Consider the following 13,583-nt stretch of genomic DNA (forward strand, 5'->3'; position numbering starts at 1 on the left):
TATTGAATTCCTGAGTTAGGTCGTCAATTTTTTATTAAAAATTGGCAAAAATCGAACATTTTCAAAAAACAAAACTATCAAGTTTACAACTCTGTAACTCAACAACAAAAGATGATAATACAGTTCCGTGAATTGTATCTAATAGTACATCTAAAGCGGACAAAATTGATATGTTACACATGAATATACAGAAATTTAGTAATACGCAAATACAGTTTTTGCAGAACCTTTGTAACCAAAGTAACAAATTCATGTAAGATATAAAATGACATATAGAATTTGTCCGCTTTGAGTGATCTAATGGATGCCGTTTACACAACCACGATATCTGTTTTTTGTGGAGAGCTATCAATTTGTAAACTTCGTGCTTCCATTCTGTTTTCGAACGGTATATTTGAAATTTTTTTAAACAAAATTCAAGCTCTAAATAAAAATTCCGCTTCCAATAGTCATTAGAACTTAACTTTCTCAAATGCAACAAATTTCATTAAAATTGGTGCAGGTTTTATCCCAGAAAAAAACGTTTTTGCGTTTTACATGTATTTGAATAGGCCGCGTCGGAGTTGGGCCCGAGCTAAAGCTTCCTCTTTAGTAGCTGCAGCTGTAGGTTGCTCTACCAGCGATAATGTTTCAGTACTCACCGAATTCGCCTGTGTAGCTCCATTTCGCATTGCAGGAGCCTGTGAAAGAGAGAGAAAGAAAATGATACAGGTCAGTACACACGAGACCTGGCCAAACGCAGCGTCATTAAATAGTCTATCTCATCGCCTATTCACGATTCACGATAGCAATAATTTCTACAGTGCAAAACTATGGGAACAACAACAAGGCCCCAGATGTCTGCAATAAATACTCTTATCATAGATGCCCACTCGCACAAAGCAATGGCACGAGAGAATTTGAGAGCGTGCGTTGGATCTGTATAATTTTCATAGTTATGATTTGCCTTGCATCTTAAAACTACGGAGGGCTATGAATACGCGTTGACGAATTCCATATAATCTTGGTCCCCACCACACTAGACCGCTGAAACAAAATCTCTTTTACAGCGAAGCTTTCTAGCGCTATAGGATCTGGCGGATAGCGTCCGCGCGTAGACCAAAAATTTTTCATACGTGGGCCGATCCCGAAGATAGTATAGTGCAATACCGGGCCGACCCGTGGCGTAGATGCAGTTCGCCATTGAGGGGCTCACATACACAGCTTTGGTGGTCATCCTTCTTCACAAAGTGAAAGGGCACCGAGATTTTTTTTTTTTTTTCGGCATGCCAAGTAGGCAATGTTTGTCTTGTTTCACGCTGCTTGCAAGCATTTCTTTCTCTTCTCTTCAAGCTAGTGGGCGTAGTGTATCCCTTTCAGGAAACAATTACTAGCTTTATTCTTCTACTACTACTACTACTACTACTACTACTACTACTACTACTACTACTACTACTACTACTACTACTACTACTACTACTACTACTACTAATAATAATAATAATAATAATAATAATAATAATAATTAAAGACTACGGAATTGAAAAAGGGTGACAAGGAATTCTCAGAATTCGAGGACAATGAGCCCACATATATATGCTGTCAAGTTTCCGAATTTTATTAGGGCTATACAAGAGCAACAACACTTTTGAGTTCGCCTCACATTGAGCGATTTGCAGCCACCCGATAGTCAAATGCGGTGTTGCGTAGATATATCGCAGCGTTTGGGTGCTGAATTCTTAAGCGATCGACAACCACAGAGGGAGGGGCGCATGGGGCACCCATTCGACGTATATCGCGGCGTGGCTTCACCAGGCGTCAGCCAGTCCGTCTTGACCCCTCGGCAGGAATGTCCACCACGCCTACACCGACTAACCTCCAAGCGCGTATACACTCCACAATATATACGCACTTCGGACACAACACAAGCGCGGTATATCAACCTGCAAGCAGGAAACGGACGGGTCAGCGACAGAGGATGCCAGGCTAAAGACGATACAAGAAATCCGCTCCATATTATTGGCGAATACACTTTTCAGTCGCGGTCGCAAGTGTACGCAAGGTCTTGAAAATCCGCCAGGTGTTAAGGCAAGCAAGGAATGTGAGAAAAAGAACTATGCAGGCCTAACATGCATGCACAAGTGTACATTGCGTAGTGAAGCTTTAGTGAACCAGTTATTTATATAAATGCTATATACAGCTAATGGTGATACGTTTAGAATTGTGTTTATTTTCATCCTATATGGAACGTGCAACTTCATGCAGTCTAAGACGGGGCATTTTAAGGCAAACAACTGAGGAATATGAAAACAGAAAGAAGGAGAGGTGAGAGAGAGAGAAGGCGCGGGCACGAGACTGAAGGAAGAAGGATACATATCTGTGGCCAGGACCATTTTTGCCAGGCTGTATACACAAAGCGTTCCAAATTTTCCGCAGAACCGAAATACACAACGAAACCAGTGTTTCCGGCCGTGCAGATCGACAACAAAACCAGTCTTTCCGACCAGGATCGAGCGAGGGTGTTTCTCGCATTGCCGAAAGATAAGCAAACGTAAAGGAGTCACCAGAGACTCGAACCGCGAACAGGAGATATTCAAGACGGTACACGACGAAGCTTTCACGAGCCCGCAGACCCGGCAGCGCTTTGAGGCCGGGTCAAAATAAGCTGTTGCCTTCCATATAAACATCGCCTGAGCTCCCAATGACTGCTCATCTATATACTTGGAAGGCACGCCGCCCTCGGCATCGGCGTGGCACGAACATACACAGAGATCAGCGGCCGATTGGAGCGTTTAAAGCCCATCCCGTGCGCCTGGAAATAGCACGAGAACCCCGACTGGCTTCAACGAAGGCTGCCATCCGGCACTCATCTGGTGCGGCACTCCAGGGGCCTAGGAAAACCGATCGTCCTCTTCAACTTCGGGACAAGCGAGGGTTGCGTTTGCGACTGACTTCGCTATGCTACAGCACAACGTAATGTTAAAGCAAGGGTGAATCGCTTAGCGAAGTTAAGAAATCCCGGAAGAAGTATCAAATCCAATAGATCGGTAACATTGTTTACCGTGTAACCGTACGTATCGACGCTCCATACACGTGGAAGCCTTATAGTGTAACCGCTGTGTAATACAGCCTATATCGCACGTTTTCTCGCGAATATACAGAGTACTTTGCTGTATAACGTATGTCGAACGTGCAGAAGTGTGACGGCGCTGGTTAGGTGTCGCTTGTCCCGGCATATGCTATTAGCAGGTAAGAGATTGATATCACCGGAGTTGTTACAGGCTATAGGTAACTGGACAATATAGAGATGGGCAAAAATTCCAGACAGCTATGCATGCGCATAATGCCTGCTTAGCTCAAGCAGGCTAGGTGACCGTTTGTCGCCGCCCCGTTTTGAAGGGGCTGCCAATAGAAATAATAATAATCGTCGCCATTAAAACATCTCTGGGGGTTTTGCCAGAACCACGATCTGATTACGAGGCACGCCGTAGTAGGGGGGGGGGGGGGAGGAGGGAAGGGCTACGGACTAATTTTGACCACCTGGGGTCCTTTAACTTTAGCTTTGCTGTAAGTGCACAAGCAAGCGCTCTTACCCGAAGCTCTCATCGGAGTGTGCCCCCCCTCCCCCAACCGGAGCCTCGCTTTCAGTAGAGGAACGCCCATAGCCAATGAGCCACTGCGCGGGGTCCCAGGCGGAGCAGTCGACGGCGTTCTGAGTGTCTGATTGACCGATTGATAAACTTCGGCGTCGTATGTAGAGACAGAGAGAGAGAAAACATGAGTCTATATCGCACTTTCACATGCACTAAGGTGTAGGATGCCTACAGTCGGGCACTCAAGGCTGTTGCCTTCAGGTAGTGAAGAAGCGCTCGAATTGCTTTTTACGGCGTCGTATGTAAAGCAGCGCAGACCTTGTGGAGTCCCACCGCAGTTAAACGCTCCGCGCATCTGCTTTTGACCACATTGGTTTCCGTCGTGCGCTGAAATATGTGTTCACCGTGCGATCGACATGTAGTTCCCTCCCTGCTGGGATGTGGTCCCTTCGGTGGGTCGGGAATCGCGACCTTGTGCTCGTGCGAGCAGTATACGCCGTAGCCGCCAGCGTTTACTTTGGTAGCGATGTACAACTCATGCACCGCGAAGGGCCAATAGCAACGTCAGCCGGAGAAGTATATGTAGCCTGAGTAGCACATGCTATAGCTATTCAGCAGCACATGCTCGCGCGCCAGTTTCCCTCACGCCAAAGACGCGGGAAACGAAACGGGCAAATTTATAGCATTTGATTAACCACTTAACGAAAGCTTCGCTTGCACATAGATTCCAAGATGTGCGTTGGACCTGCACATCTTCTATTCCTTCTTTGAACGCCACTATGTTCTGATTAATATATAACATAAAGTTATTTACGTCAATTGCTTCATTTTTGTCATTGCGTTCATTTTGCTCTAATCTAAACACAGCTCTCTACAGTGTGCTGATCTTGATGGCGGGGAAAGCAAGAACGGTGTGCTCATAGGTTCGTGCAAAGGCAGCGCTTCCTAATTGTTCACGTGTCGCATAGCTCCGTTTGCTTCATCAATTGTAGGGACGCAGCAGGTTGCTGTTAGCCACCACCGGTGCCCATTATTCTGATGCTCAGCAAACCAAGACTAACCTGTGTCCCGGTTCTTTCTTATAGCCGCCATCAATTACCCATCCAAGGAAAATCATAAACGCTTCCCGACGAGGTCATTCTTCACTGCCTATAGTCTCTGAAACCATCTCGGTTTCGGGCCCGGCCCGCACCGCAGTTTCAGTTTTTGAAATAAAAGCCCCGCTCGAGTTATGCGTAGCCTACTTTTGCGTGCAGTTCCATCTCCGTCTTTCATCGGTACTAAATATTATCGAATCACAACCTAGATCTAGAGAATATAATTCCTTCAGAAGCTTGCCTATATTAGCAGCCAGTTACCTGTTAGACACGTTAGCCTCCACCCATACCCCCCTCAGCACCTACTACCATGTGGAAAAAATAGAAATAAAAAAAAACGCATTAAGCAGTTTCCTCCAGGCACTTTACCGCCCCCCCCCCCCTCCACCACCTAGCCTCCAAAACCACTTACCAGCTATTGAGAGGGGGAAGGGGGGGGGGGGGGGGACTACAGTCCCGCATTTGACAATGCGCTATATTTTACGGCGCGAATGTATATCGACCTAAAAAGGAAGGAATAACTGATCCTCGGTGATCATTCGCAAAATGGCCAGATGCGTAGTTAGGCGGATTAAAGAAAGATTTTTTTTTGCGACGCTTTCACCCGTCGATCTTCAAGGTTAGCCGGTAACCTCGTCTTCTGCATATTTAGCGGATACGCAAAAAAAAAAAAAGACCACGTGCGCGCTCGTGCGTTGGCAAGCACGCAATCACACACATACGCGCACTTGTATTGGAAAGACGGCCGCGCAGATGTCTTTCTTAATATTTCTTTTTCCTTTCTTTCTTTCTTAAACTAATGCGCGCGCGTTTACAGACACCATAGGTGCGTATATCGTCCCGACGATATGTGTCAGGTCTCGGGAAAGGGTTGGCGGACGTATTTACTATTACTTCTTTTCTCGGTGTCGCCTGGTCTTCCTTCGCCTTATAAAAGTAAAGGCCGGTCGCGTGCGCGTAAATCCCCGAACCGGAATCTCCGCAATACAGATATCGAGCGCAGACGGCGCCAATAGGTGAATGGCGTGCCCCGCATGCATAATCGATGCCAAGGGCAGTGGGGCGGCGGATAGCCGGCGCTGCCTTCGCCTTTTGATCAAAAACATTAAACAAAAATAAAAAATACATGAAATAAAGAAAACAGACCAGAAGGAAGAAGAAAGACACGAGAAGGAACCAAATTAGCGCTTCGTTCGTATTGTCGTCGTCGTCGTCGTTTTTTTTTTTTTTTCGTAAAAGTAGATGTATGCCTCTAGAGGCGGAGAAATTACAGGCAGGGATCACGACGCGGCTCAGCGCGCGGCGTGCACTATACATTTCATCGCGGATCAACGTGCCCGTATGTCCCGACTACTGTTACTAGGCGCCCTCGGCGCTCACTGTGTGGGCGATACTCGCCCCACGTAATGTGGGTGAACGCTGGAATATCGAACTACGGTGGCATGTACCGCTGACAGCTGAGAACGATAGACACACCGGAAGGCTGCTCGGATGGTTGTTTCCTCGGCGTGTGACGGCGTCACCCAGCGTGGGAGATCGGCCGAGAAATGCGGCGTTATTGGGAGTGCTTAGGAATGTTAAGATGGGGTTTTCGAGAAGTCTCTCGGCACATGTGCATTAAATTACCGACTGGGAATTACGAATTTGAGAGAGATTGGGGGAAAGGCAGTATAAGGTTAGCCACGGTAGCGCCCGGTTGGCTAACCTCCACTTGGGAAAGGGGAAAAGAGAGAGAGAGAGACAGTGCACAGATGCTCTCGTTCCACATAAGCCACAGTAAGTGAGCGGAACATTCTTACAGATATGTTCCACTTTAGGTTGCGGAACTTAGGCAGAACTAGATTATTGTGTTCCACTTACTTATTGAAAATTATGTTGAACAATATTAAGTGTAATATAAAATGCCACGAGCATACAGTTGCACTGCTTTCGTGTTCAAGAGCGTCACCCTTCTTTCCGTCCACGCTGGCGCCAAGCGCTTGGCAGCCTCACTTTAAATGCCGGCACGTAATGCGGGTGGGTACTTTACCCCGCACGAATTTAGTCAGATTCGGAAAGAGCTCCAGATGACCTTCTCATGGCAGCTTTCTCTTTTCTTTCTCTTTTTGCTGAAATAGCGATCATTATCTGGCTGTCGTGTTCGCACTGCGTCTAGCTCAATAGCGAGCGGGTGGCTGCAGCCCAAGCTCCCCGAGGAGATCAACCGAACGCGCCTCTGCTTATAGGCTGAAAATGAGCCGGAAACGTAACCGACGACGCGAGATCGAGACGGGGCGGGCTGATAAAGCGCTCATCGCCTCGCGTACACTGCGCTACATTATCGCCGGTGAAGAACGTGATCGGTCCCTTTTGCCGTGTTCTTCCGTGATAGCAAATAGCTTTCGGTGTCCCGATGCCAGGGGCACAGAGTACACGGGCAGTTCCCTTCGCGATTGCGTCCCGATACGGTGGCGCAGTGCCTTCGGGACGCCTTATGCGCGTTGTTGAACGCGTTTAGGACTGTCTCTACGCACGTGGAGGCATCAGGAGGCCGGCGAAGCACAGACGACGGCCGGTATATCAGTCTAAAGCCGGATATTGTCCTCGGAGCGGGGCTCGATTAGATTAGTGGAAGCACTTCTGCGATCCTAAAGATGCTGTCGAAAACGTTCGCGACGCACAATTTTCGAGGAAGTGCGGCTTCGAGGAGAGCAGAGGAGTGCACGCGAAGTCAGCCATCCTGCTAGCAGTGTCAGAGAATAATCGGAATGCCATCGAACTTATGTTACGCCGTCTTTGCACTGCGTAAGTATATCTGATGCCAGAAGGAGAGAAACACTTTCGTTGTTCAACGGCAAGGTCTGTGCAAGTTCTGAGGCAGCACCGCGCAGCTGGGTTTTTACTTTCCTGGGTGTTTTAGGCTTCTCGCGCGCACGTTTATGTCTGCCAGTAGTAGGACGTTGCTTTCATAATCAGCAGCAGCGTCACATGAACAAAAACATCAGCTATGACAATAGCCATGAAGACGACGACGAGGACATCATCATCATCATCATCATCATCATCATCATCATCATCATGCCTATTGTCGTATTAGATCTAACCGCAGGACAAGAGAGATAATTTAATTGAAAGAAGGCAGAGAGGTCGGCCTGAGCTAAGGTGCTCTAGCCTGCTACTCTGCACAGGGGGAGGGGGAACGCGGACATAAAGATGTGATGAGGGATGATGATGACATAGCAAGAGGGATGCGCAAAGGTGAAAGCAAGTTCAACACTCTGATGATAAACATTCACAAATGTCATCCATGAAGCCACAATCAGGTTTCGCATCAAGTCTGTAGTCACCAATTCGAGTGAACTAAACCTTCTACTGGACATCTGCAGTTATATTAGGCCTGTGTAAACGAATCCCGGTTTGTGCCTGCAACTCTCTCAGTAATATCGAATGAATAGAGAACAGCACACGAGAAACGCAATGATCACATGCTGTCGTCTTTCTTGTCGAATTCGTCTATTCTGCGTGTGTGCATGCGAGCTTGGTTCTTCGCATTTATGAGCACGCAACAATTTGCCCAACTGCTCATATGTTTTAATATCTTACGAACCTTCGCCAGAGGGTATACAAGGTCGCGTCGTAACAACTTATTGCCCGACTGTGTCCAGCTGTTAAGACTCGTTTCTTCCTCTCCTCATTTGGATCGCATTGGGTATGCATGTTCCGCACACGCACTCCCTTCACTATAGACGCGGAGCGCATCTGCCGGCATCCGTCCGACAGAGCTCTTGTCACGTGCGCAGTGTCGCGCACTGTGTGAGCCCAACACCTCCTAGAGGGTGTTGGTGAGCCCCCCCCCCCCCCCCCCCCCCTCACCCCGACATCCTCCAACTTCTTTATATATACACATGTAAACAAATGTACTAGAGAGAGAGAGAGAGAAACAATTGGTATCGTCAAACAAACAGGGCGAGGCTTGTCGTATAAACGCGCCTTTTTTCAAGGGCGGCAGCTGTCAATCCTCTTACAGTACACCTTACGTCGAACTGCTCAATCGTCTTCGCTGGAAACAAAAGGATGGCGGCGCTCGGTGTTGGCTCAAAGGCATGCGACGCGCGAGCGCGTCGGGTTTCGTTTGTCCTTGCGCTGAGCCCGGAGCCGCTATATATATCACGCTCCTGCGCTGTCGCGTACACCGCTCGAGTAATGAGCACTTAACAAAGTACAAGAAAGCGAATGAAACTAGGAGAGATCGCGACGAAAGTACATGAAAACAGATCCATCGGTTGCGTGAGTGTCTTCTCGGAAGGCGTTTCGGGATATACAGCGGAAGATGGCACACAACAAAATGCACGACTCAGTATTATTTCTCTGGTGACAGTAAACAAGGAAGAGAGAGCCCGGTCATGACAGGAGAACAAACAAATAAGTGAATAGAAGACCTGTACATTGAAGAACGACGAAAAAACAATATGGGTTTAGAGAGAGGAATGGCAACACGCGTCATACTACTACATACACACGTATTTGAGGATTGCCGTGTAAGACCAGCTGCTGAATATAAGCTGTATAGGAATTAAACCTTAGATATGGTCACTGAATGAGACATACAATGTGAAAAAGGCTAATTACACCAATTCTGTCGCGCACTCTTTGGTTAATGCTGCTTGCGTTTGGTATAGTCCGCTGGCATTTCGACAGCATACCGCGTGCTTTTATTTAGACCGCATAGAATTTTTGAAAATCGTTTGTGGCAGATGGCATAATTCTAGTCGTTGAGCTGGATTGCTAAAAGAGGCAGACATTACTTGCACGAGAAATCGAAATGCGTAATCGAATAATCAACCAAAATTAACTAATTAATTTTCCAATTATTTACACTACAGCACATATCGCGAGCTGGCGAGTTCGCAAGGCGTATCCACTTGGATGAATTGTTTCAGGATGACAGCAGTTCTGATCACCGAAATAAAGATCGTCGTTCGCTGAGTCAGGCAGCTCTTCAGAATTTCAGGACGACAGCAGTCCTGATGACAGAAATAAAGACCATCGTTTGCTGAGTCAGGCAGCTATTCCCAATTTCAGGATGACAGCAGTCCTGATGACAGAAAGAATGATCATCATTTGCCGAGTCAGGCAGCTCTTCACAAAAAACCACTGGTTCAGAAAAACTTCTGCGATATGACGCGTCACGAAGGTGGCGTGAGTGACGACAGAGCACTCTATACGAGCTATAGCGCGCGTATACATACACATACATATATGCTAGCCGTCTACGAGAACAGACACGCACGTGGTAGATGCGAACACGGTTCCCGTCGGCAAGCAAACGTCTGATCAAACGGTCATGGTTGCATGCCTACGGTGGCAACCTCGGCGTGGTACGGTTCCAAGGTGGGCGACGTTCGATAGCTGTCATTACGAGCCACTTCCAGGTCGATTTGTTCGCTTGCCAGTGACGTGAGTGGAGGACGCGCGCAGCGAAGTTAGAAGCGCAGCCTGCGTGTCCGACGGCCGAGAGGCGTGCCTAGATTAAACGTCAGAAATAGTTGTGCACGCCCCCCTAATGGTCCGCCTTGTGCGGTGCGCGCGGATTCGAGAGGTCGCGATTCGCTGCGGCGTCTCAGTCGAAGACCGTGGCGGCAGGCGCAGCGGTGCAGTACAGCAAGCGTGCAGCCATAGGGACGAGGGCAAAAGGCGGGTCTGCTCGTACGCCAAGCGACCTTGGAGCTGACCCATAGCTGCACTGCATGTGAGCAGCTGTAGGAGAAACGGGGCAACGTTGTATACATATCTATATAGTTTAATGGTATCTAGAGAAATTAGGCTAGCCACAGGCCTGCATGCCACTAAAGGCATTCTAGATGGGAAGACGAGGGATGAAAGAAAAGGAAGTGAGTGAGGTAAAGACAAAACTGTAGCAGCTGTTCGAGCGACTAGTGTCGCAAGGTATCTGATAAGATTGCTGATGCGTAAAACAAACGCAACAAAAAGGCAATGCACACAGGAAGGGAAGAAGCGCTTTTCTCCCCGTTAACAATGCAAGACCAACTATATAGCCCAAAAATTAATTCTTCTTCACACATTTATTTGCAGGATTAGGTGGAGGGCTTCGAAGCCACGCGTTTCCTGCTACCCTATTTCATTTCCACGTGTACTTTAAGCACTAAGAGTGATGACAATTGCTCGAGAAAAAGAAATTCCAACGCGTGCGCACTGTTAGTACATTGAGTATATAGCCATTAAGTAACACGGGATTCGAGACAAAAATACGACTTTAGCGAGCAGAGATTTATACGATTTTTTTTTTTGCGATAGTCTCCAAAGCCAATAATATAGCAACTGACTACCGCCAATGAACTTTCAATTGCTGCCTTAACGCAGATATTCGACTCGCGAAGCTGAAGCCCGTCGGTGCTCAAGTCACGCACCAATCAGGAATCGCGAGATAGTTGAGAACCGTTTTGGAGATGAACCCTAAACGAAAATGCGGAGAAACGCAATGATCGCTTTCACACAAAACCTTCTTTAGGACATTTCTAGACACAGGTATACGTGGACGCAGCTAACGCCAATACGTTTTGTTTCTAACTTTGACGAATCATATCTTGAACCTGGCGCTATCGTCGGAATTTTTATATTATAAGGAAGCACGTCTTGTGAAATGGTTGACCTCTTTTTTGTGCGATAGAAATATTTCGGAACCCTGCAAGACGAATCCCCGAATGTGGGGCTAATCTCACTCAAGGAGTGCGCAAGTTCAGCCACTTATATTGACCCTTTTTGCGGCGATCCCGTGGGCGCGGCCATGTTTGATCACATGGTGACGCGTCCATTGGTTGCCTCCACTGCCTCCGTTGCCTCCGCGTTTACAATTGGTGTGTACGACGTCGGTGCGGCTTAGCAATCCTCTGTTTCAGGAGATATCGTAGACGGTAATGGGTCGACTACACGAAGCTTTGGCCACAGCTTCAGAGAACATGCAAAAGCGCTTTGGAAGCTGAATAAGCTATGTCCAAACAGCCCGAGCAGCGTATATGGTGCTTGTTTTAAAAGCGATGGCTACGTATATTCCGAGCTATCCACGGCTTCCGCTCATGAAATGAATCAGGATTATTGTGTTTTGCTCTTTGTTCTTTATTTGGCAAATATTGTGAAGCAGCGGCTTGTCACATTTCTGGCTCAGTAAATTTCCTTGGTGCGGTCACTATCTGATTATTTCTGCCCAATCGCGGAGCGCATTCTGTGCTGGCGCAGGCGAAGTAGCGCACATGCGCAGTGGGTCGCTGCCGTGATGCATGTCTCGTGCGGCACTCCCCTTTCGTCGTCACGATTTCGCCATACTTCTCTCATGCACTTTCCGCCTCATGGTTCCATTGCACCCGCCTCCTCCGCTTTCCTCCTCGCGCTCTCTTCGCTATCGCTGTCTTTCATCCCCCGTCGCTCTCTGCGTTCGCTCGGTTACGAGGGACGCCGATGCCGACGCTCAACGCAGGAGCGGGCGCCTAAGACCTGCGCTCTGAAGAACTACGAAAAAAGAAACGCATTCACAGTGAAGTCGAACGTGAAGCGCCATCAGATACCTCGTCGACGCGTGAGTTGATATAGGTCTACAGAGACTAGACAGTTTTAGCAGAGCGTTTGCTTGCGCTCCGCTCCGCAAACGTATCACGCGCACCGGTGGCTGCATAGAATGCATTGATTTCGCTTATCTAACATGCGCGTTTCCCAGAGACGCCGCTGACGTGCTCTCAGCTTGGCGGTAGAACGATTACGAAAAGAACTACACGCTCCCTGACGCACCGCTAAATCAGGTTCCTAGCGGAACGGGGTCAGCGTCCCACGTTCCGCTGCCGCTGCGTGTGCTGTGCGCACGCGCGTCAGTGTTCCCAGTAGCGTTTTGCCTAGCGGCTGCGTGCCCATTGCTGTGATAGGCCGGTCTGAGCGGAGCGGACCGTAAACGCTCTGCTAAAACTCTCTACTAACAGCGACGGTATGTGTACGCATTTGTATAACGTTGCGATCACGATCTGTCATGTCCCTCCGGAACAAACGTTGTCTGCGCTGCGAACAGGCTTTTGAAACCCATAGAGAGTGCGTACTTCGATCAAAAGAAAAAAAAAATATCTGTAGTCAAGTTAGAGTACCGCACACACGAATACCGCTCCGACAGCGCTAACAAAACGCCAAGAACCAGTGAGCGAAGAGCGCGACCAGCCGCTGCAGCAGCGGCCCCATTGCTCTCCACATAATGACGATATTAGTTTTGCTTTTGAAAGCACCATGTCGCGATCGTATATATTTTAGGTCACGACGCCACCGCTAAAATGATGATGTGACAGAGAGCCACACAGAGCCTGATATGCAATCATAGGTGTAATCAAGGCCTAAAATACGAAGAGAATTGCTCTTTTCAAGACGAAAAAGGGGACTTAGGCGTTTCTGTGGTGAACCAATGAACAAATAACGACATTTTAAAAACTTTAGCGCAGCACTTGAAATATTTCCGTGCCCAGTAAAAATTCGAAGGCTACGGGTTAAGCTATCTTCATTCCTGAGATATAATGTGATGTCATCGGCGAAGGCTGTCACCTTCACAACAGCGCTATACCAGGTAGTGGAAGACCGCATACGTAAGGGTCTCTCACTACTGAGCCCAGAAATGGCTCAAGGCTGAGCACAAGGAGTACTGGGGATAGAGGGCACCCTTGACGAACACCACGAGTAACGGGAAATGGTGCACTTTCACGACCATCAGGGAACAACGTACTTCGGATATATGAATAGGCATTCTTAATAAGTTCAACAAAATTTGACGAAAAGCCGAACGCGGTCAGTACATTAAATATGAAGCTATGTTCTAGGCGGTCGAATGCCTTTTCCTGATCTAGTGAAACTAAGAGACCACGTGCTGATCTGGTCAGCGTGTATGTCATTA

General features: G+C 47.9%; 1 protein-coding gene across 1 annotated transcript in view; it reads right to left on the reverse strand.

The window, feature by feature from the left end:
- LOC126516843 (carbonic anhydrase-like) overlaps window positions 1-13,583 on the reverse strand; it is a 138,909-nt gene that overhangs the window by 42,192 nt on the left and 83,134 nt on the right. Inside the window, exon 2 of the mRNA XM_050166949.3 lies at window positions 642-680. Coding sequence (XP_050022906.1) covers window positions 642-680 — 39 coding nt within the window. The remainder of the gene's footprint in view (window positions 1-641; window positions 681-13,583) is intronic.

Source organism: Dermacentor andersoni, chromosome 3 (genome assembly GCF_023375885.2).
Source record: "Dermacentor andersoni chromosome 3, qqDerAnde1_hic_scaffold, whole genome shotgun sequence".
In the NCBI taxonomy this organism is placed as follows: Eukaryota; Metazoa; Arthropoda; class Arachnida; order Ixodida; family Ixodidae; genus Dermacentor; species Dermacentor andersoni.